The sequence below is a fragment of the Neofelis nebulosa genome, chromosome 15 (genome assembly GCF_028018385.1).
Source record: "Neofelis nebulosa isolate mNeoNeb1 chromosome 15, mNeoNeb1.pri, whole genome shotgun sequence".
NCBI lineage: Eukaryota > Metazoa > Chordata > Mammalia > Carnivora > Felidae > Neofelis > Neofelis nebulosa.
Genome location: NC_080796.1, coordinates 14,568,944 through 14,593,505, shown reverse-complemented (window position 1 = coordinate 14,593,505; position 24,562 = coordinate 14,568,944). Strand labels below are relative to the sequence as shown.

The window sequence follows — 24,562 nt, the reverse complement described above, 5'->3', positions numbered from 1 at the left end:
CACAGATGGCATCAGTCCAGGCTTCAGGAATGGGACTCAAGAGACAGGCACATGGAGGGGTGACATCAGGATGCCTTTTCTTGTATCATCTTTTTAGACTAGCTCGGGGAAACCATTTCACCTTGTAAATGTACTTTATTTTTTCAAGTTTATTTTTTAGCAATCTGTACACCCAACATGGGGCTCAGTCTCATGATCCTGAGATCAAGCGTCACGTGTTCTTCCAACTGAGCCAGCAAGGCACCCCTCTAGACCAGTTTTTGATTTACTGAAAAACAGAAGATAGTGCAGACAGTTCCCATATACCTACTCACCCAGTTTCTCTTTTTATTAACATCTGGTACTAGTGTATTTGTTACAACTGAGGAAACAGTTTTGATACTCACTAATAACTAAAGGCCCCAGCTTAGCCAGATTGCTTTAGTTTTTACCTAATGTCTTTTTGTGTTCCAGGATCCCCACCAGGATGCCATGTTACACTGAGTAATCAAATCTCCTTAGGCTTCTCTCGACTGTGATAGTTTCTCAGACATTCCTCATTTCTCATGACCCTGATAGTTTGAGAAGGGCTGGCCAGGGGTTTTTGTTTTGTTTTACTGAAGTATAGTTGACAAACAATGTCGTATTCATTTCAGGTGTACAACATGTGGCTTGACATTACTCAATGTTCACCATAAGTGTAGCTATCATCTGTTACCATCCTATATCATTACAATATTATTGACTATATTCCCCATGCTGCATTCAACTAATAACATCTAGAAGAACTTTTGTCTCAATCAAAAACTACCCCTTCCCCACTCCTGCCTCACTTGATCATTTCCACTGAAGGTCAATGCATAAAGGAAGAAGACACTTCTTTATTCCCTAGGACCTCTAAAGATATCTTTATTTGGGACAGAAATGACAAATGCTGAAATATACCTTCATCTTGAGAAGTTTTTGGTTCCATATCCAGCAAAGCTACAAGAATGAATGGTAAGGTGACTCTCCACAGCATTTTGAGGAAGGCAGATGGTTTGAGGTAGGAAGAGATGTAGGAGAGGGAAAGTAATGCCAAGTTTCTTTCACTGGCCTTTACCTATTTGACTTCCCTCCAGACAGTGTACATACACACACACACACACACACACACACACACACACGCACGCACACAGTTTGTGGGGAAGGAAAGCTTAATGCCCTCCTTATGAAGGAAGGGGAGGTGACAGAGATATTATGATGCAATGAGGGCCATTTGAAGGACACTGGTAACATTATGAGGTCAGGATACTTACTGAAATGTTTGCATATATGAAATGCATTAGATTAAGTCAGGGTTCCTCCCTGCTAACATCCTAGTGACGACTCTGACTCCTACCCACAGTATGGGATTTTAAGACCGAAGGAATGAGACCTGGGACAAAACTGAGACAGCAGGGAGGCACTGTACCAACTGGAAGGTTTTCCAAGTTGGCAAATTTGTGCTGTTTATTTCTGTACAGAAATAAATAACTCTATGTCTCTATGGATATCAAGGAGGGAAAGCATTTAAACACTGCACTTCAGATTAGCAATTTCAAGACAGCCTTGAAAGGGTTTGAAAAATTGATTGAACATGTAGCAGCCCAGAAAAGAGATGAAAGAGCAGGCCTGTTTATACAAAAAGAAGGTAAGATCAGTGATTATAGGGCACCCAATTGGGTCTGTGGTTAGAACTGTCCAATGTTTTAAGCCACCAAAGAGAAGCAATGTTGCTTAATAGCAGAGACATTGAATGGGAGGCCTGAGTTCTGACTCTGTCCCTAACTAGCTAAGTCATCCTGGGGAAGCTTTGTTCATTTCCTTGAACCTAAATTTGAGACATCAAAAGTAAAATTAAGGGGTTTCATTAAGTGGCATCTAAGAATTCTTCTGTGGGATCTACCTCTGATGTCTTGCTGGTTGACCTGGGATTCCCAGTAGTGCACAGTGACCATTAGCGAGCCATAGAAGCTGCCCTGCCACCTCTTAAGGGTATCATGAGACCATAAAGACATTCATAAGCAGGACAAAGTTTTTCTGAAACTTTTGTTCACTGCCTGGGCCTCCCCTTATGTATCTAGGCTGGAATAATTTGGAGCATGCCAAGGTAAGGGGAACAAGGTAGGCAGTGGTCTGCCAGGATCATTAACAGCAGAAATTCCAACACAGAATGGAAAGTACACCACCATGGTCAGGACTCAAGGGGACAACTTTGGGGCACTGAGGACAGCAGTGACAAATAAGGCTTAACAGCAGAGTAAAAGACTAATGGAACAAATCCTGCTGTTACAAGAAAAGCAGCAGAGCCCATACAATTGCAAAGGGGTCAGCATGGCCAGCCTCTTAACGTGCCAGGCTGGACAGCCACAAATGAGTTAAATTGTTGACTTTCCATATCAAACACAAAACTGGTATTATTTGAATAGTGTTTAAGAATTTGTAAATCACCTTAATAAATATAATTTAATTGATTCTCACAACAAATATTACTGTTATTGCTATCACCCCCATTTTACTTGTCACCCCAAGTCACTCAACCTCTATGTGTTAGAGCTAAGACTCAGGGCTTCTGGATGTAGTATTTAGATGATTGTGAACTTGGCTGGGCTTTCTAAACCTGTAGACAAAACTCTTATTTTTTAATTTTTATATAGTTAAAAAAATGTTCCCCAGTCTGTTTACCTGTAATTTATCTGTAATTGATTTTCCAAACCCTTACCACTTTTGTTGAACCCTGTCTGGATCTCAGCTCCCCTTGGCCAAGCTTACATCATCATAAGAAAAAGCAATGCCAAAAGACAAGAATTCTCTCAAACTCCCTTTACTCCACTTCTGAGTTTCCCAAACCAGCACCTTTCATTCTTCTATCCCTCCTTTTCTCCAAAGCCATCACTCTACTGCAACAACTTCAAAATCTCCTTTTTTTTTTTGGCTTTGTCCTCTCAAACTAAAAATATACCCAAACGTGCTGACCTTGACTTGTTCTTCCCTATAAGCTGCCACTGTATGCCTTTGCTTTGATTCACCACTAAATTTCCCCACAGTGTCACCACTTAATTTTCAATCTACTCAAGTCTGACTTCTCTCATCACTTTGCTGAAAATGCTCTTACCAAGGTATTTCATCACCTAATACGGCTGCCGAATTCAATCAATTGTTTTCATTTTCCAGCTTACTTGGCTATTTCACTGCATTAGCAGCTTGCTGCCTCTGCTTCCAGAAACTGTCTCCTTCTGGGTGTCTCATCACACCTCTCTCTTTTTTTCCCTTTCTCATTCTTTCTTTGCCTCCTTTTTTTTTTTTGAGTCTTGCCTGTGTTCTCTATCAACCTTAAAGCAGAGACTCCATCTACATAGTCTCCTGAGCCAGATATCTTGCTATAACCTTTGACTATTTCATGATGGTATCTCACTCTTGGGTTATTACAACAGCCTTTCAATATAATAGTCTTCTTGCCAAGTGTTATTGCCTTATTTTTGAAATTTTTTTAGACAAAGAGAGAAAGAGAACATGAGTGGGGGAGAGGGGGAAAGGAGGAGAGAGAGAATCTTAACCAGGTTCCATGCTCAGCTGGAACCCAATGCGAGGCTTGATCCCACCACCCTGGGATCATGACTTGAGTCAAAATCAAGAGTGGGATGTTCAACCAACTGAGCCACCCAGGTGCCCCAAGAGTTATTCTTTTATTTTTTTTTAAACTGACACATTGCTGGCTTATTAACTCAGCATTAAAGTCCATATATGTTAACTTGACATTCGGGGCTATTCCCAGCCATGCCTCAATCTACCTTTCCAGCCTCAGCTCCTGGAACTTCCCTTCATAAACTTTCTGTCCTAATATGAACTTGTCAGCATTCCCAATGACTTATGACTCTGATTTTGCACGTGTCATTCCCCAAGTGTAGAGTGCCTTTCCTCCCTTTTTTGTGCCTATAACTTTTGCTCATCTTTTAAGACCCAAATCAAATGTCATCTCTTTGTAAGAACTTTCCCCAGGCAAAGCCATCCTTAGCACACTGTTAACTTGCCATCTTGAGGAATTTCCCTGCTGCACCTAACCTGCTGAAATGTGTGTGTTCCTGCCTCTTCTTTGCCGTAGCACTTGAACTGTGAGTGCTTTGAAGGCTTTATAACCTTATGGTTAGCCCAGAGTCTTATATCCAGGAAGTACTCTTGAAATGTGTGCTAAGCAAACAAGTTAATCTTGCTTTCACTTAAAGCTTGCAATCACAAAGCCACATTGAAAAACTTCCTTCCTCTATAGTATATATGTTTATGTGTATGTATATGTAAATATGTATCTATACAGAAAGAATATATTTTAATATAGCAATATATATTTTATATAATATTATACTATAATATGCCACAGTATAGTGTACAATAGATATGTAGATATACAGTATAGATTTGATAGAAAATAATAAGTACAGATAAATTTCCTTCTATGAGAGAGGGACTGACCTAAAAGATTGAGAAAGAAGAAATATAATCTTAACTTTCATCAGACTTCTAATGCTAGCATATATTCATATTTATTCATAAGTACTGGAAAATAGGGTCTACTTCTCATGATAGGCAAGAAGCTAAGAACTAGAGAGAATGTTTTTAATGTAACAGTGTCTATCTCAAAATGATGTCAAGGAATTCACCCAAGGAATTCATCTGTGTAATATTACTGTTCGATCATCTTGTCAGTGACCTGAGAGAATTAAAATAACCCAGGAAAGGAAAGTTTCATCATCCTCATCCAGTGGCATTTACAGTGAGACTCATTTATAAGGAGACACATCATACTCACAATGGTGTGAATTTAAAGCAGCTAAACTATTTGAATATCTCATAGGAATTTTACATTTAATAAGACCAAGAGGGAATGCTTTATTCTCCCCCCTCCAAGACCCGTGGTCCTTCCTCAGTTGCTTCTGTTTTGGTAAATAACACCAATACTTGCTGAGTTTTAAAACCAAAACCGTGAGTGTCATTCTAGAACAGGATTTTTCAACTTTGGCACTATTGACATTTGGGGCTGGATGATTCTTTGTTCTGTGTATGTGTATGTGGGGTGAGGGAGGGGCTATCCTGTGCATCGTGGGATGGTTAGTATCTCTGGCCTCTACCTACTAGATGACATAGCACTTCCATTCCTAACTGCAACAATCAAAATTGTCCACAGTCAACATTGCCAATGTCCCTGTGGGAGATAGACGGCAAATCCTCCCCTGGATGAGACCTGTTGCTCTGGAATCCTGCTTGTCCTTCACTCCCCACTCCTGCCCCCAACAGCTTCCAATCAGTTATAAGTCTTTGTCATTCTACTTCCAACTATATCTCGCCATCGCCAGTGCTACCTCTCAGTGTCTATATCACTTATCATCCAATTGAGGACACTTTGAAGAGTGAAAGGGTTTGTTATTATTAACTAATTTGAGAATATCAGTATAAATTGGACTTTCCAAGACAGCCCAGGATGTACATTGGCTAGTGCATCGTTCTGGCCAAGCCTCTACTACCTGAATCCCAGATTAATGCACTAGCCCTTGCTAGGTTTATAGCTGTCACTCTTATAGCTGTCACTCTTTATAGCTGTCCTTACAGCAGCCAGTGTGCTTTGAGAAAAATTTAAGGCAATACCTTACCATCATGCTTACTCTCATGCTTAGAATAAATTACAAACTACTGACTCCAGCTTAACCCTCCTTCTTGGTAATCTCACCTCACAATGCTTTCCCTGTCCTCACTATACTCCATATCCATACACCTTCTCAGAACATGAGTCTTTGGTTGGCCTCTGCCTAAAATGCTGTTATCTACCTTTACACATGGCTGAATTCTTTTTGCTTATTAGGTCTTAGCTTAACTGTTTTTACTTGTGTCTTTAGAAAGGCTTCCCTGCCCACCAACACTGATAAATAGAGAATTCTCTCATAGCTCCCTATTGGTTTCCTTCCCAACACTTAGCTCACTCTATACCTAATAACTTTTACTTTGCTCCTAAGGTATATTATACATACATTGGAGCCCAAAGAACACAACTAATCTTAAGTATATAGCACGGCAAATTTGGACATTGGTAAACATACCTGCAGCTGCCAACCAGGTCCAGACAAAGAACATTTCTAGCATCTCAGAGTCTCCTCATGTCCTGTCACCTCTCACATTAGATAACCATTAATCGAATATCTATCTCTAGTAATTAGTCTTGCCCATCACAATCTGTAAATACTTTATTTGTTGGTTTACTTGTTGGTTTGCTGTGTCTTCCACTAGGACATAAATTCCCAGAGGAAGGGAACTTGTCTATCTAATTTTGCATTCTAATTCCAGTGTCTAGCTCAGTTCCCACACATAACAAATTCTCAGTGCACCTTTGCTTCTAGTTCCTTCTTGCCTTTAGACAGAACAGTAGCTCCCAAGTGAATCACCAAGTTTGGCAAAATCAATATTCAAGTATGGTGTGTGTGTGTGTGTGTGTGTGTGTGGTGTCGAAATAGTTTCAAAGAACCTATCAAGAATTACTCCCTTTCCTTGAAGATGGGCTGTAGCAGACACTCTTGATTGGTAAAAATTTTCCTGACAGGAAGGAAGTAATCCACTTTCTTATCTTTGTATTCCTGAATAAAACTCCTAAAATAGTTGAAATATAAGTTTTGGAGGAAAAACTAAACACCAAAGTAAAATATTTTCTTCTAATGTTTTAATCAAGGGATGAGTTCTGTTTCTAATTAAAAGAACCTTAAAATGCAGCAGAACCTGGTTTTAATAGGTTGAAATAATGAAATAGATTAGAAAATAGAAAAGGGAGCTGAGAAATGCAATATAGTCCTTGGAGTCTGATAACGATGTTCCTGGACTTTGTTACGATGCAGATGCAATTGATTATGACAAGTTTTATGCAGCCGTGGAGGAACTCTTTGGTCCAGAAGTGAAGAATCAAGATGTGAAATGTTTTTACAGGAAGCTCTGCAACAACCCTGATGTGTCTGTAGACTGGTGTGAGGTAGTCACTTTTCATGTTCATTGTATGAAATCTGGGTATTATTTCTCCTTGTTCAGGATGAATAATTTAATCAAAAAGTTACTCCCACAGGGGTTAAGCTCACAATGTGTACATGATATGTGTAAACTCCATAAAGATATGGCCACCATTAGGGTTCCTGCGTGGTTCAGTCTATTAAGCATCTGACTCTTGATTTCAGCTCAGCGAAATCAAGACCTGAGCGAACATTGGATGCTTAACTGACTGTCAGCTCTGTGCTGACAGCTTACAGCCTGGAGCCTGCTTCATATTCTGTGTTTCCCTCTCTCTCTGCCCCTTTCCTGCTCACGTTCTGCCTATCTCTCAAAAATAAATTTTAAATTTTTGTAAAAAAAATTTGTTAAAAAAACAAGAATAACAAATAGTAGAAAATGTCAACGGATAAATCTATCAAGGAATGTATAAGACTATCACACTTGCCTGAAGGATTAAGAGAAGATCTGGAAAATTATTAAGGCACTCAATTTACAAAGATCTCAATTGTCCCCAGTAATTTGTTAATATTTATAAATGTAATAGTTCAATAAAATAGATTTTTGGAATTAATACAGCTAAGCTAATAGATACCCAACACATCACTAATTGAATTTTAATACATCTCTTCTCAATTTCATAATTCTTATAAATATTTCAGGTTGCTTTTAGAAATTGAAAAACATTCTCACAAACTTCTGGTGAGTACTAACAAGCCTGAAAGCTTCCAGTCTCCAGATTAGCATGAAGATTCTGCTGTGTACCGTATTTTTAAAGCTTTTTCTTTTTTCAAGAAATGAAAAGTAAAAATATGATGTTCACTTAGATCTTTACTTGATTATGATATCAAAAGAAAATATATGAAAGCACCCTATGTATAAAAATATATATCTAGGTGGAAGTGGAAAGGGATTACCAGAGAACAAGGCTCATGTATCAAAGACAAAGAATTGTAATTGCCAAGCTTACCTCTTTTTCCTTCTTTCTCTCCCTCCTTTCCTCCCTTCCATCTTTCCTTTTTGTTTCTTTTCTTTTCTTTCTTTTTTTTAAAAGCCTGTTGTGCCCATGGAAATGTTTTAGCAGAGCTTGCATTATAAATATTTAAGCCTTCTGGGGGCGCCTGGGTGGCTCAGTCGGTTAGGTCGACTTCGGCTCAGGTCATGATCTCGCAGTCCGTGAGTTCGAGCCCCGCGTCTGGCTCTGTGCTGACAGCTCAGAGCCTGGAGCCTGTTTCGGATTCTGTGTCTCACTCTCTCTCTGACCCTCCCCTGTTCATGCTCTGTCTCTCTCTGTCTCAAAAATAAATAAACGTTAAAAAAATTTTTTTTAAAATAAATAAATATTTAAGCCTTCTATTCAACGGTCACTTTTCCAACATGTCTTGGGTTTTCAGCTGAAGATTTCTGAGATTTCCAGCATGGTCACCTGATTTGTATACAATGGTGATCTGTTTTTCTGGAACTACCACGAATTAATGTTTGTGTTGCTAAAATTAGAGTGAATTATGGTCATCTTGTCAGAATACGCTAAATGGAACTTTAAAGTAACTGCTGGTTATTCCTAAAGATAGAACACCTGAAATGAAGGTTGGGCCAGGACCTGATATGCCCCCTGCTTAGATGGTTCAGGTCAAACCAGACAGCTGTATTAGTAAGACAGTCAAAGAATGACTGAGAAACATTGGATTGTTTTTCCTCAGTGAAGGTACAACACAAAATCTCAAAGAAGCTTCACTAGGAAAGACCATCATCCTTGAGGTTGAACCCTTAGAAACTCTAGACCTGCACTGCCCGAAACACTTCTTCTAGCTACATGAGGCTATTTAGTACTGGAAATGTAACTAGTCTCAATTGAAATATGCTGTAATTGTAAAATACACACCAGATTTCAAAGATGTAATACACAAAAAGATTATAAAATATCTTACTATTGGTTACATGTTGAAATTATATTTAGGACATATTGGATTAAACAAATACACTATTAAAATTAATTCTTTTTTTTTTTTTACATTTTTTCATGTGGCTACTGGAAACTTTAAAGTTATATGTATTGTTCTCATTATATTTTTATCGGTAAGCACAGAAAATGTCAAAATAGACATAGAAGGAATTCCTCCTGATCAACAAAGATGGATTTTTGTTGACAAACAACGGAAAGATGGACAGACTGTAGAAAGTATTCAACTTTGTTCTTTGGGAACAGTATCAGAAAAAATAAGAAGATATTTGTCGTTGTTCTCCAAGAGCATAAGAATAAGAAAAAAAAGTTTAATATAGTGTGTTTAAATATCACAAGTTCAAAGAAAATGATATAAGTAGCCACCATGATTGGAAATGTTTATCTGAAGAATGCGATGTCAAATTCTTTACTGTCAACTAGTTCTACAGAGAAGTCACATGTACAAAATGTCCCTTTTATTTGGGCACAAGTATAAATAGAGGCCCAGATATCAAATATGTGAATATTTGATATATTCATATATCTATATATATAATATATATAATATGTGAAATTATAAATTCACATATATATATAATATGTGAAATTATAAATTCAGCTAATTGTTAAAGCAAATATGTTTTATCCTCCAATTTTGAAAATATGCCTTAATAATGCCCTGGAAGTCCACGTTAGAATTTAAAATTCTCACACCTTGCAGTTTCACACTAAAATATAGAGACAAGGAGAGAGTTAGCGCCAGCCCACCTCCCTTAATTTTGCACCAATGGCCCCATCCCACATTATGGGGGACCATGCATGCACATATATGGATACCTCCAACCCATATGTCTAAGCTCCTTCTCCAACACTCTGCCTTGGGGACTCTTCAGTCCTAGGGGTGCACAAACCAGTGGTGTGTGGTCCACCCTCATGAGGATGTACCTAAAAGAGACTTCATGGGCCTGAAAGGAGGCTTGGAGCCCTTTAGGCAGGGAATTCTGGGGCCTCGGGAATCTAGGACATGGTTTAAAAGCATGAACTCCTGGTGGACAATGGCCCCTTAGCATCATGAACTAGAGTGGACCCTCTAAAGCTGAGCTAACCAACAGTAGCCACAAGGGCTAGTTACATTTAAATTAAATTAAATTAAATTAAATTAAATTAAATTAAATTAACAATTGAACTCCTCAGTTGTGCTGATTACTTTTCTAGGGTTCAATATCCAATGAGACCAGAGACTATCATATTGGATAGGAGAGATTACAGAAAAGTCTTGTCATTGCAGAAAGTTCAAATGGCTCTATAAGCGTAGGTCCCAGGGATGGATCTAAAAGCAAGATTGCAAGTGCAAAGGCGGTTGTTTTGTCCTTTTTAATCTACTAATTCAATAAAATAGAAGATAAGTATACAGGGCGCCTGGGTGGCTTGGTCGGTTAAGAGTCCGACTTCGGCTCAGGTCATGATCTCACGGTCCGTGAGTTTGAGCCCCGCGTTGGGCTCTGTGCTGATAGCTCAGAGACTGGATGGAGCCTGTTTCAGATTCTGTGTCTCCCTCTCTCTCTGCTCCTCCCCTGTTCATGCTCTGTCTCTCTCTGTCTCAAAAATAAATAAACGTTAAAAAAAAATTTTGTTTTTTAAAAATAAAAACAAGAAGATAAGTATACATATGAGCTATCTATCTATCTATCTATCATCTATATCAACAAAAGCCCTTAACCACTGAAAGACTTAAAAAGTTTGAGAAATCAAATGAACACTAAAACAGTCAGTAATTTTGCAGGAATACAGAAATGGCTGTCTTTTTCCTAAATCTTGTAAGTGTACAAAATGAATGTGTTTTTCCAAGGATCTGGGCTCAGTCACACTGTGTAAATCCTTTGGATATTGTCTCATCTATTGGTACCTTAAATTCTATGTCACTAAACTTTGAGTAGCCATGATGTTGACAATCATCCTTACTGTTCTCAATTTTTTAATGAATATTTCTCACACACTCAATGGTTCATGTGCTGGAATTTCTAATGCAATATTTTTGGATCCCTAAAAATATGCAAATGAGTATATAACAAATGATTCATGTTGGGGTGCCTGGTGGCTCAGTCGATTAAGCATCCAATTCTTGGTTTCAGCTCAAGCCATGATCTCACGTTTTTATGAGTTCGAGCCCTGTATTGGACTCTACAATGATGGTGTGGAATCTGCTTGGGATTCTCTCCCTCTCTCTCTATTTCTCTCAAAATAAATAAATAAACTTAAACAAAAACAAAACAAATGATTCACGTGAACATCAAATAATTTATGCATTTCAAGAAATAACAGAAGTCTGTTTATATTATATCACACACCTAGATTCAGGAAACCAATGCTCAAACCAATTAACTCTGGTTAATCCACTTACCTGGAGTTCTACATTAACGGATAATTTGGCCTCTGTGTATTTTGTAGGGTTCTCTGTTTTGAAGAGAGAGGAATATGTTACAAATGATTTGTTGTAAATAAACAAAACACTCTTTTGTTCTTGAAATAAATGAATGAATGGATGAATTCAGTCAATCCAGATTGTTTCATTGTGTAGATGAGGAAATGCAGCCTTGTTCTTTCCCACATCTACTCTCTCTTTCTCCTTCTCCTGCCCTTTCCTGTTAGAACACCAGAATTAACTCACATTTGTTTTTTCAGACACTTCCTTTTTATGTTCTCATTTAATCTTCATGACAACCCCCCCCATGTAGATTATGGAGGATAATGTTATTACAATAATAAAGATGAGGACAATGAAACACAGAAAGGTTAATTGACTTACCTAAAGCCACAGAAAAAAAATGAGTTTTGATCCTGGATCTGAGATTTTCTCCTTCTCTGTCCAGTAATTTCATATGACATTATTCAGTCACATCACTTGGGTCCTTATAAATCACACACAAGTTTAATACAAACACTTGTGACCAGCCTCTGCACACTGTATGTATATAAAGGATAATGAGGTTAGAGAAAATAGTTCAGGTGGCCTCTTTTATTGTTCTGTCATTTTCGTCACAAACTATCTGTGCCAATGCTCCTAAGAGGCATTTCTATTTTGAGCAATGTGACCTAACCTTTCTGAGCTTCAGATCCATCATCTGTAAAATGGAAATTCAGTGCTGGCAGATTAAGTTTTTTTCAGTTTGGATTACCATTTTTTTTTATCAGCCAGTGTTAATCTTATCAGGTAATAAGAACTAGGTTTATTCTTTTAAAGTCAGGCACTGAATATACAAAACTGTTTCTGAATATAAATTTCTTTATGGTAGCAATGTCACAAAAAGGTACACTTTGTTTTTCTAGGTTTTTAGATGCAAATACACTTTTCCCCCTAGGTTTTAGATATAAACACAGTTGGAAAAATGGACATTTATAGAATAGCAAAAATTTATAATTCAACTAAAACATCTAGATCTCCCTTTTTAATTTATAAGGAGAAAAATTAGATGTAAAGAGATCTAAAGTAATGTGATTATCTTAAATTTCTCAAACTAGTCACTGGGAGATTCTGACACAACAACACAATGTTAGTCTATGTTTCCAGTGGGCGATTCACAAACACATTTTTTTTCTGGGAGCAGACTCAAACTAATTTTAAAAAGAGGCATGCAACACCATATGGAATGCCTATAACGGTGTTCTTCCAAAAGTGAATTTAAAGTGAGTTATTATAAATCTAAAACTGTATCTGCTAACTTCAAAAATATTTTTTAAATGCTCCAGGGTAGGCTAAAAAAATAAGGTGCAGAGAGGCTTTCATTTTCTTCTGCTTTTTATTTTCTTTGAATGTTCTACATATTCCTTATGTAATCAGGAAAAGTATAGTTAAATAGATGAATCACTTAAAGCATGGAGCAAGTCCTTTAAATAACATAATTAAAAGAAAATTAATATTCTTAATAGTTATATAGTTATAAAGTACTCTAAGCATGTCACATGCAAAATTACCTGTCTAAAATCTGAATTGTTATGCAAAAATTCTCAATAAGATACTAGCAAATCGAATTCAACAGCATATAAAAAGAATTATTCACCATGATCAAGTGGGATTCATTCCTGGGATGCAGGACTGGTTCAACATTCGCAAATCAATCAACGTAATACATCACATTAATAAAAGAAAAGATAAGAACCATATGATCCCATCAATCAATGCAGAAAAAGCATTTGATAAAATTCAGCATCCTTTCTTAATAAAAACCCTCCAGAAAGTCGGGATAGAAGGAACATACTTAAACATCATAAAAGCCATTTATGAAAAGCCCACAGCTAATATCATCCTCAATGGGGAAAAACTGAGAGCTTTTTCCCTGAGATCAGGAACACGACAGGGATGTCCACTCTCACCGCTGTTGTTTAACGTAGTGTTGGAAGTGCTAGCATCAGCAATAAGACAACAAAAGGAAATCAAAGCCATCAAAATTGGCAAAGCTGCAGTTAAGCTTTCACTTTTTGCAGATGACACGATATTATACATGGAAAATCCGATAGACTCCACCAAAAGTCTGCTAGAACTGATACATGAATTCAGCAAAGTTGCAGGATACAAAATCAATGTACAGAAATCAGTTGCATTCTTATACACTAATAATGAAGCAACAGAAAGACAAATAAAGAAACTGATCCCATTCACAATTGCACCAAGAAGTATAAAATACCTAGGAATAAACCTAACCAAAGATGTAAAAGATCTGTATGCCGAAAACTATAGAAAGCTTATGAAGGAAATTGAAGAAGATATAAAGAAATGGAAAAATATTCCATGCTCATGGGTTGAAAAATTAATATTGTCAAAATGTCAATACTACCCAAAGCTATCTACACAATCAATGCAATCCCAATCAAAATTGCACCAGCATTCTTCTCGAAGCTAGAACAAGTGATCCTAAAATTCATATGGAACCACAAAAGGCCCCGAATAGCCAAAGTAATTTTGAAGAAGAAGACCAAAGCAGGAGGCACCACAATCCCAGACTTTAGCCTCTACTACAAAGCTGTCATCATCAAGACAGCATGGTATTGGCACAAAAACAGACACATAGACCAATGGAATAGAATAGAAACCCCAGAACTAGACCCACAAACGTATGGCCAACTAATCTTTGACAAAGCAGGAAAGAACATCCGATGGAAAAAAGACAGTCTCTTTAACAAATGGTGCTGGGAGAACTGGACAGCAACATGCAGAAGGTTGAAACTAGACCACTTTCTCACACCATTCACAAAAATAAACTCAAAATGGATAAAGGACCTGAATGTGAGACAGGAAACCATCAAAACCCTAGAGGAGAAAGCAGGAAAAGACCTCTCTGACCTCAGCCGCAGCAATTTCTTACTTGGCACATCCCCAAAGGCAAGGGAATTAAAAGCAAAAATGATCTATTGGGACCTCATGAAGATAAAAAGCTTCTGCACAGCAAAGGAAACAACCAACAAAACTAAAAGGCAACCAACGGAATGGGAAAAGATATTTGCAAATGACATATCGGACAAAGGACTAGTATCCAAAATCTATAAAGAGCTCACCAAACTCCACACCCGAAAAACAAATAATCCAGTGAAGAAATGGGCAGAAAACATGAATAGACACTTCTCTAAAGAAGACATCTGGATGACCAACAGGCACATGAAAAGATGCTCAACATCGCTCCTCATCAGGGAAATACAAATCAAAACCACACTCAGATATCACTTCACGCCAGTCAGAGTGGCCAAAATGAACAAATCAGGAGACTATAGATGCTGGCGAGGATGTGGAGAAACGGGAACCCTCCTGCACTGTTGGTGGGAATGCAAATTGGTGCAGCCGCTCTGGAAAACCATGTGGAGGTTCCTCAAAAGATTAAAAATAGACCTACCCCATGACCCAGCAATAGCACTGCTAGGAATGTACCCAAGGGACACAGGAGTACTGATGCATAGGGGCATTTGTACCCCAATGTTTATAGCAGCACTCTCAACAATAGCCAAATTGTGGAAAGAGCCTAAATGTCCATCAACTGATGAATGGATAGAGAAATTGTGGTTTATATACACAATGGAATACTACGTGGCAATGAGAAAGAATGAAATATGGCCCTTTGTAGCAACGTGGATGGAACTGGAGAGTGTGATGCTAAGTGAAATAAGCCATACAGAGAAAGACAGATACCATATGGTTTCACTCTTATGTGGATCCTAAGAAACTTAACAGAAACCCGTGGGGGAGGGGAAGTAAAAAAAAAAAAAAAAAGAGGTTAGAGTGGGAGAGAGCCAAAGCATAAGAGACTGTTAAGAACTGAGAACAAACTGAGGGTTGATGGGGGGGTGGGAGGGAGGGGAGGGTGGGTGATGGGTATTGAGGAGGGCACCTTCTGGGATGAGCACTGGGTGTTGTATGGAATCCAATTTGACAATAAATTCAAAAAAAAAATCTAAATTGTTGAAAGAAATTTGACATCCTTGAGGCTATAGATCATCATACGAAAGATGTTTTCTGCTCTTTAAAAACATTACAAACATTGAAACATTTCCTTTCAAAATGTAAAGCTTTAGCTGTCTCTTTTTTTTTTTTTTTTTTTTTTTTTTTTTTGAGAAAGAGACACAGTATGAGCAGGAGAAGGGCAGAGAGAGAAACACAGAGACAGGGGGAGACACAGTATCCGAAGCAGGTTCCAGGCTCTGGCTCTTTGCACAGAGCCTGACCTGGGGCTTGAACTCACGAACTGTGAGATCATGACCTGAGCTGAAGTCGGGCACTCAACCGACTGACTCACCCAGGCTCCCCTTTACCTGTCTCTTCTGAAGGAGTTTATCTGGTAGAAAGGCTCTTAAATTTTTCCTCAGAAAATTGTAATTTTTAGCATCCTTTGGAAATCACTTATGGTAAGCATTGTACTATTGTGTAACATTATAAGAAAAAGTAGCACAATTTGTCATTTATAAGAGCAGATGTCCTGCAAGAGGGCACGTACGTATCTATAGATGTGACTATAAAACACACATATGACTGACTGCATGGACAATGTGCTATCTGTGCAGGTAGCAGGGGTGCCCAGTGGACAGGTTTCAGCTAGTAAAGAGGACACCTGAGCTCTGCTTCCCATACTGTCTCATAAAATTGGGAATGATATTTACTCAAATGTTGACTTCGATTCAGTTCCTACCCAGCACGTGGTGCAATCTAGGTACTTTCTAATCTTCTGAATTCCTAAGTAATCCAATCATGATTCCCTCATCTGATTCTGACACCAAAGCATAAGTTTGGGGAATTATTAGTATTTTACAGATGGGAAAACTTAGGCACAGAGAAATGAAAGAATGTGCCCGAGGTCACATGACCTGTAGGTTTGGAACCTGCATTTGGACCTAAGTGCTAGTCTAAAGCAACAGTGTGGCCCCTCAAAGGACATCCTCCCACATCTGTTCTCAGACATTTAGCAGATATGTTCTCACTATCTCTGTACGAATTACACCAAAATTGCAAATTGAGTTAAATGGCTATCTGTAAACTGCTTTTAAAATATAGGTATCATACAACACCCAGTGCTCATTCCCTCTCCCCCATCTCCTATCCACCCTCAGTTTGTTCTCTGTATTTAAGAATCTCTTGTGGTTTGCCTCCCTCCCTCTCTGTTCATAACTATCTTTTCCCCTTCTTGTTCTGTTAAGTTTCTGTTAAGTTTCTCAAGATCCACATATGAGTGAAAACAGATCTGTCACTCTCTGACTGACTCATTTCACTCAGCATACCTTCCAGTTCCATCCTTGTTGCTGCAAAATCGCATGACTTCATTGTTTCTCATTGCCAAGTAGTATTCCATTGTATATATAAGCCAATTTGACAATAAATTATATTCATAAAAAAATAAAATTATAAAATCAAATATAAGTATCATAGACACATAGAACGTTGTTTCAAATTAGGTGACAACAGATATGTGTGCAGTTCTCCTACCCCTGCGAAAAACTGGAATTCATCAGCACAGAAATAACATCATTAACATCATCATTTCACATTATTATCTAAAATTAATCTCACACTATTAACTGGAGTTAAATTGGTTGCTAGTGTTTGTCATTTTTTGTTGTATTTTGCACAAATAATTTAAGTTATACTGAACTGCATTTTTATTTATTTTACTTATTGTTTAATGTTCATTTATTTATTTGGGAAGAGAGAGAGAGAGAAGAGTGGGGGAAGAGACAGAAAGAGAGAGAGACAGAGAGAGAGAGAGAATCCCAAGCAGGTTCCACATTCAGTACAGAGCCCGATGCGGGGCTCAATCTCAGTAACCATGAGATCCTTAGTCGAAATCCAGAGTCGGACACTAAACAAACTGAGCCACTCAGCACCTCGGAACTGCATTTTTAAAATGAAGATATGATAGAATTCTAAAGGTGCCCCCCCACCAAGATTCCTGTGCCCTGGTTATGCAATCACACAGTAATTTAGGTACTGCCACAAAAGGATTTTGCAAATGCAATCAATGTTACTAATCAGCTGAATTAAAATAGGGAGATTATCCTGGGTTTTCTGTGTGGGCCCCATGTAATCACAGGAATCCTTATAAACAGAAGTGGATGGCAAAGGGGCTTCCAGATGCGAGGGGGATTTGAGGGGCCATTGCTGGTGTGAAACGGAGGGCCCATGTCCTCGTCTGAAGAGAGGCCTCTGGGCACTAAATGCAGCCCCAGCTCAGCCAGCAAGGAAACAGGGACCTCAGGCCAACGACCTGAATGAGCTTATAACAGATTCTTCCCAAGTCTTCAATAAAGAACACGTCTCTATGGATATCTGGGTTTTAGCCCATCAAGACCCATGTTGGCTTTCCATGGAGCTATGAGCCACTAACTGGGTGTTGGTTGAAGTCCCCATGTTTGCAGTCACTTGTTTTGGTAGCAGCAGCAAACGGGGGAAAGGGGAAAGGTGTCAAAATTCAAAAAGAGTGTGTCTGCTGTTACAACTATGGAAAACCAATATGCAGCTGTAAGAGGAACTCAAGTTCAACAGCAGTGGGAGGAGTTACAGCACTTGGAGCAGGAAGGTGGAGATGAGAAAAGCAAGACAGGGACTAAGAGTTATTTCCCATAAATGCCCTTCGGAGGTTTGTGGTATTTGTGTTTTTAAGATGTGCAACATCTGAACATGCTGAAAGGATGTCTGGAGAAAGGGAGAAAGAGGGACTGATAAGGGGAGAGGTGACAAGCTCTGAGGGTGGCATGGATGCAGAGAGCAGGTGGAGAGATTAAGACAAGAGAAACACATCTTCCTCTGAAAGGGATGGAAAGGAGAAAGGGCATGTCCAAACCCCGGTTGGGTTTGTACATAGGGTGGCAAGAAATGCTGGGGAAACTTTTGCTTGGGGCTTGGCACTGTCATTTGAAGTGGGAGGTGAGGGCAGCTGTTGAAAGTGAAATGATGGTGGGCGTGTGTTTGGGACATGAATGCAGCAAGCTGGACACTGGTGCTGTGCACCATGAGCCAGATCAGTTAGAGAAGCACGGGATGACAGTCACCAAAGCCCCAGGAAGGTGGAGCTCCTCAACGATTGGTGGCCGCGTCCCGCAGGCTGGGAGGTTTTCTCTGGGGGTGACCAGCCCCAGTGGTGTGGGTGCAAGGCACACAAGGGGTCGTATTTACCCAGCAGTGGGGGTTCGATTCCTCCCTCTTCTCTCCTTCCTTCCTTCCTTCACTCCTTCCTTCTTCCCTTTTGTCTATGCATTATACGTGTGTATCAAGTGCAGCAGAAACCATAAATCATATGGTTTATGATTGCATAATCATTTCATAATGAAATCATAAATTTCAGAGTTACTCCAAAAAATAAAGCCAGAGAAATATTCTGTGTCATTAGTTTATTTGAATTATACTTCTGCTTATTCATAAGACAATTGAAGGAAGCTATCTAATTTTTCAAATTCCTTGGAATTACATAATTTGACAATTTATTCACAAATAAAGACTACTTTTCCTCCCCAGGATTCTTTCCTAGTAATTTATTTTCATGCCTACAGACTAGGATTTGGAAAGGTTAAGTAGAGAAACTGTACTGTCTCTTAAATGCAAAACTTCCCTGAGTAGGGATAAAAAACTTGCCCAGGAAGATTTATGGAAAATGGGCAAGAGTAGCCATTTGAGAGTGGCCAAATTCAATGTTAAGATTCTCGGTTGGGACCCTGTATGATGACGGCTGATTTGCCTTCCAGACAAAAGTTAGCTCCTAAAAGAACTATCAGTCTGAGCGAGGACACCAGCCTGGTACACCAATTCATCCATCAGAAAGAAGAATCAGGGGGCACCCGGGTGGCTCAGTCAGTTAAGTGTACGACTTCAGCTCAGGTCATGATCTCACGGTATGTGAGTTCGAGCCCTGCATCGGGCTCTGTGCTGACAGCTCAGAGCCTGGAGCCTGCTTTGAATTCTGTGTCTCCCTCTCTCTCTGCCCCTCCCCCCTCATGCTCTGTTCCTCTGTCTCTGAAAAATGAATAAACCTTAAAAATTTAAAAAAAAAAGAAAAGAAAAATCAGTAACTGTTCAAAAATCATGCACCATCAACACATGGTGTGTTGAACATAATTAACTACCTTCTCTTGCTATGGGCCATGCACTGGCATTTATAAAGCAAGGTGTTGACTATTCATCCAAATTAAACTTTAAATTTAACCAACATAAAATCTGTGACTTTACAGCCAACTTTGAGATCTTCTACATGTTTACGTGTGTTGTTTGGCATTTTAGATCTTTGGATACTTCTCCTCTGAAGAAGATACTCTTGCTTCCCAGATGGATGAAGACAATTTGGTTTTCCTTGTTTCTAGAAAACAGCGAGTTGTCATTTCAGGTGATATTTTTAATTTCTTTTCCAAATCAATATGGGTTTTAATATTTTCTCAAAAGTAAATATTGAGAGTAAAATAGAAATTGTACCTGAGGTTAGGTTTGAAATATGATCATTGCTCTGAGGGACCCTAAATAAAGAATGTTGGGGGGAAATAATTCACATTTTTCTGGAAAGGTTCATATCTCAAGTGAGTGCAAGCTCTGTACGATGGCACCTCAATACCATATGCCCAAGCACAAGATGAAATCACATTTCCTTTAAATTTTCTGAAATTTCATTTTTTTAAGTAATTAGAACTCCTTCCTACACTTCCCTTAATTATCACATGGAAGTTTAACCCTGTATCTCTAAAACTGTGAACTTGGGCCAATCACAGAGGAGGGTCATCTCAGCATAGAAGTCTCAAGAACATACGTCATTTCTTTTTAAATTTGAGCCTGGGACCCATCCCTCCCCACTGTTGACACTTTGGGTTTTCTTTCCTTTCTTCCCTCTGGGGAGGAAGAAGCCCACAAGGAGGAAGGCAAACCCCAGAATCTGCCCCTGCCCTCCATTTCATCCCAGACATTCTGAGATGAAGCATGTAGTCTAAGTCGCATCTGGTGTCTCTTTAAAAAGCGCCTGAACTTCCTGAAGTCACTTGTGAACCTAGCCCACCTTTGTCTTCCAACCTTCCTCAGCCCGACCCTTGGACCTCACCAGAGCCCATCATCAGGCCATGGAAACGATCATCAGACAACTGAAGCTAAGCAGCTGTCCCAGCTGCATATATGTGGCTTTATCAATTCAGTACACAGGCAAAGGAAAATGAAAGTGTCCAACGTTGTTTTCAAAACAAAGTAAAAACTAATGAACAAACAAAGAAAAAAACCCTTAACAGTATTAAGGTGGTTTCATTCTTTTATGCTGGAAAGCCTGAGATCATATTAGACTTTTATTCTGTGTAAACCATGAGGGTAACAGTTCAAAGAAAGGATTCCTGAAAGATGTGGAAATCTCAAAATGGAATGATTCCAAAAGATGTTTGGAAAACACATTCTCTGTAAAATATACATTTTCTGTAAAATATGTGCCAGGGGCATGAGCATATACACATTTTCTCTGGGAATCCATGCACCACATTGAATTGGAAAGGGTTACAGGTTCAGTTTAGTATCTCTGGGGATAATTAAAAAGTAACACTTGCTGGTTTTTATGGTTTTATTCTACTTTACTTTTTCAGCAAAAAGGTAAAAAAGATGCTTTACTCTTTCTTTAAAAACAAACCTAACAAATTAGTTTTAGGATCTTTAGTGCTGGGAGATGAAATGAATATTATGTTGTTGACAGGTAGTAGAAGACGGGATGTGATTAAATGCATCGTCAAGATCCCTCAGTTCGATTTACTAGTAACAGCTTCTCAGAAAGGATTAATAACAGTCTTTAATAGCCAGGTAATTTGAAAGTTGGATTCTTGCCTCTTCTCACCCTTCCATCCTTCCTTCACTTCCCTCCTTCCTTCCTCCTTCCCTTCCTCCGTCTTTCTTTCCTTCCTTCCATCCATCCTCCTTCCTTCCTCCCTCCCTCCTTCCTTTCTTTCTTCCTCCTTTTTTCTTTCTTTCCTTCCTTCCTTCCTCTTTATTTCCTCCCTCCCTCCTTCCATCCTTCCTTCCTTCTTCTCTTTTGTCTATGTGTTGTAGACACATATGTATCAGATGCAGCAGAATCCATAAGCCATATTTCAGAGTTACTCCAAAAAGTAAGCCAGATGTCACTAAAATAAGGAGATTGCCAAGTTTTGGAGCAATTGCTGAGATTTTGGTAACTGCGTCTGGCAGTCTTCCTCAGGGAGTCTTACTGAACCATGTGGCATCAGCACAATTAAAGGATGATCCTGCAAAATTTCTCAGATAAAATCAGAAAAATTCACAAGCCATGTGATTTTGTCATAATCTTAACAAGTACAGAAGGTCCCAACAACAACCTTGGACGTGGAGTTAAAAGGTGGCTCATATTCCGGCTCCTCTGTTTTACCAGCTATGCTGTTAAATAGGAAACTTAATGAGCTGGCTTACATGTTTTCAAGTCTCTTTCACGTTTACAAAATGAAACACCCAGACGGGTCTTCCCTCCCTCGGAGGGCTGTGGGGGAGGTAAATGAGATAATGAACACAGAAGCACTTTATGAACGATAAGTACCCCTGCTCTTTACAATTATTGTCACTCAGTGCTAAATTTGTAGGTTTCAGGCTTCCACTTTCAAACTAGGAGAGATTTTACTGCAACATATAATGTTACAGACTACACAGTGTTTCACTATAACATTGAAAGGAATGGTGTTAAATATTGAAAGCAAATAATTCCACCTATTGGTTTATCTTCAACTAGAGACAAGCTTTATACGAGTAGAATATATTTAAAAGAACCATCACATGATTACAATTTCAACAGTAGTGGTTAGCCCTTCAGTGATCAGAGCAGCTGGGTTCTGGCAGTGGAGAAGGCTGCTGGGTCCCTGAGGAGGTGTGGTGGCAGGTGCCTGGTGGGGGATGCGGAGCTTGGCTGCCCTGCCCAGCAGGGCCCTTGTCATCTGGCACCTGGGCATGTTACTTATAACCTCCACGCCCGACTCCTCTCAGAACCTGAGAACTTTTCTCCTGAGGTAGCTATGCTATTGGCAGGAGTTAATACATACAAAGTGCTTGTTTGGCATCACTGTAAGTGCTCAGGAAGTATTGGCTGTTACAATTATGGACAAATAGTGTGAAAACAGAAATGGATTGCCTCATATAAATATGAAAGCTTTTCTCCACCTCTTTTTCTCCCTGGTGCCTTCTAATTTTTTAGCTTTATTTCCTCAAAAATAGAGTAAGATGATACGTAAAGAAGAACATGAGAAGGAAAATAATGAACTTCATAGTGAAATAGTTCAGGATTATGTGAAATAAGTGAGGCGGCATTTTCCTATTTCCGGAGACATCACACCCATACATGCATGCATGTGAGCACACACACTCATTCACACATGTTTGTGCGTACTCACAAACATGCAGACACATCTGTTTCTTACAAAAACCATGCAACTGGAGAGGAAAATTGCTTAAAAACTGATTTTTTTAAGATTTGATACACCAAGAATAAACAGCATTTTGAAAGTTGCATGTTTTACAAATAGGGTGACACATTCTGTGAACAACATAATTGGTAGGGTAGGTCACAGGAATAGTTTATTAAAAGGTAGTCATTAATAATGCAAAATATCTCAGAATAGGTTAATCCATAATTTAGGCTCAATGTAAAGTACAATAAACACAGTTAAGGATTTTCACGATGCTCTCTAGAGGGGTTGGTAATATAGACTGTAAATGTCATTAATAAAAATTCCTACCAAAAGGCTGAATTTTAAAAATTCAGAAGATATTTATAAAGGTTATGGAACTTTTAAAGATGATAAAAGAAATTGAAACACATGCTTTCCACTAAAGATAGAGGTAGAGAAATAGAAGAGGAACACCACGGGTGTTCTGTTCTCTGCTCACCAATTTCCTGAGGGCACTTAATTCCTCCCATCTGGAAAAAAAGTCCCGGTTGGAAAAAGCCTCTTTGAACTCTTCAGATGAAAGAGAGTCTGAAATGACTGTGACTAACAGTTTTAGTGATCTAATTTACTTTTCCTCCTTTTCACGTCTGTTCCTTCGGGCAGCCATTTTCTGTACTTTTCCCAAGACCACATGACCATGCAAAAGACATCAGGTCATTAATATACTTCAAATACTTACCTTGACCTTGAAAGCAATTAACATGCCCTAAGGGAAGATGAGTCTGATCAGGTTCATTATAGCTCTGCAAGGACTAAGTCTATGATTCTCAACCAACACAGTACAGAGCATAAGATTCATGCAATAGATACTTAACCCAGTAAAAGATGAAGCACACTGGGTAGAATGTTCCTAAGTCTCTCAGGAACCTGAGAGACAACTTTCAAATGAAACAGTATTTCTCTTTTCCAATTCAAGCTGTATTCATATTGACCTATTTAGCATTCCTTTGGACTACTCTTGACATTGCTGTTAGTATTATTTTGCATTCCCAGTTTTTGATATCCAGTGTTGCTCCGAATAACTAAAGAATGTAAGGCAGTTTGCAAACAGGGAAAAACCATCAGTACAGTGTGAGACTCTACAGGCACAGTCAACAGGCTTTAATGACAAGCCACAGAAGCACACACTATGCCCGAAGCAAATAGTGAATTCTTCCACAGAGCTAGGTTTTTAGGGGAAGGGAGGAAATGCACGGAAGGTATAAATGACAAGAGAGAGGAAACTGTGGAGACAATGTGTTGTTTTAAAGCCAAAATTCTCCATTTTAATTGTAGTGTCAACTAATTTTCATTATTCTCTTCCTTTGTTCATAGATGAGAGTCCAGACCAGCACCACTGTTAGGGTGAGTACATTTTATAAACTCCCAGTGCAGTCAGATTTGGGGCTGAGGGCATGGATCCTCAATAACTAATCACAAGCTCTATGCAGTGCCAAGTAGGCCCTAAGAAGATGTTTTCGTATTGTATGTCTATTGACTAGGACCAAAACTAGACCTTGAGCAACAGCTGAGGACCCTCACCTTGCTTCCTGAAGTTAAATTTATTTCAGAGAAGTGTTCAGAGACATCAGTCCCTGGAAGCTTCCATTTAAAAGCCTCACCAAAGTTTTTCCGGGCAGCTGCTATTGAGGAATGTAAAACCTGGACACAATCCAAGCTGTGAGAACAACAGGGAAATGG

At 38.9% G+C, this 24,562-nt stretch overlaps 1 protein-coding gene across 2 annotated transcripts in view; it reads left to right on the top strand.

Annotated features, from left to right (window-relative positions):
• The first annotated feature begins 1,318 nt into the window (after positions 1–1,318).
• The window catches only part of WDR64 (WD repeat domain 64), a 145,974-nt gene continuing 122,730 nt past the window's right edge, over positions 1,319–24,562 (top strand). The window contains exons 1-5 of one of the 2 annotated variants that reach the window (XM_058701713.1): positions 1,319–1,651; positions 6,873–7,003; positions 19,701–19,803; positions 21,133–21,236; positions 24,197–24,226. In XM_058701713.1, coding sequence (XP_058557696.1) covers positions 1,507–1,651; positions 6,873–7,003; positions 19,701–19,803; positions 21,133–21,236; positions 24,197–24,226 — 513 coding nt within the window. In that variant the 5' untranslated portion in view covers positions 1,319–1,506. Of the gene's footprint in view, positions 1,652–6,872; positions 7,004–19,700; positions 19,804–21,132; positions 21,237–24,196; positions 24,227–24,562 lie in introns of those variants that run through there. The other variant, XM_058701714.1, reaches the window with a different exon arrangement.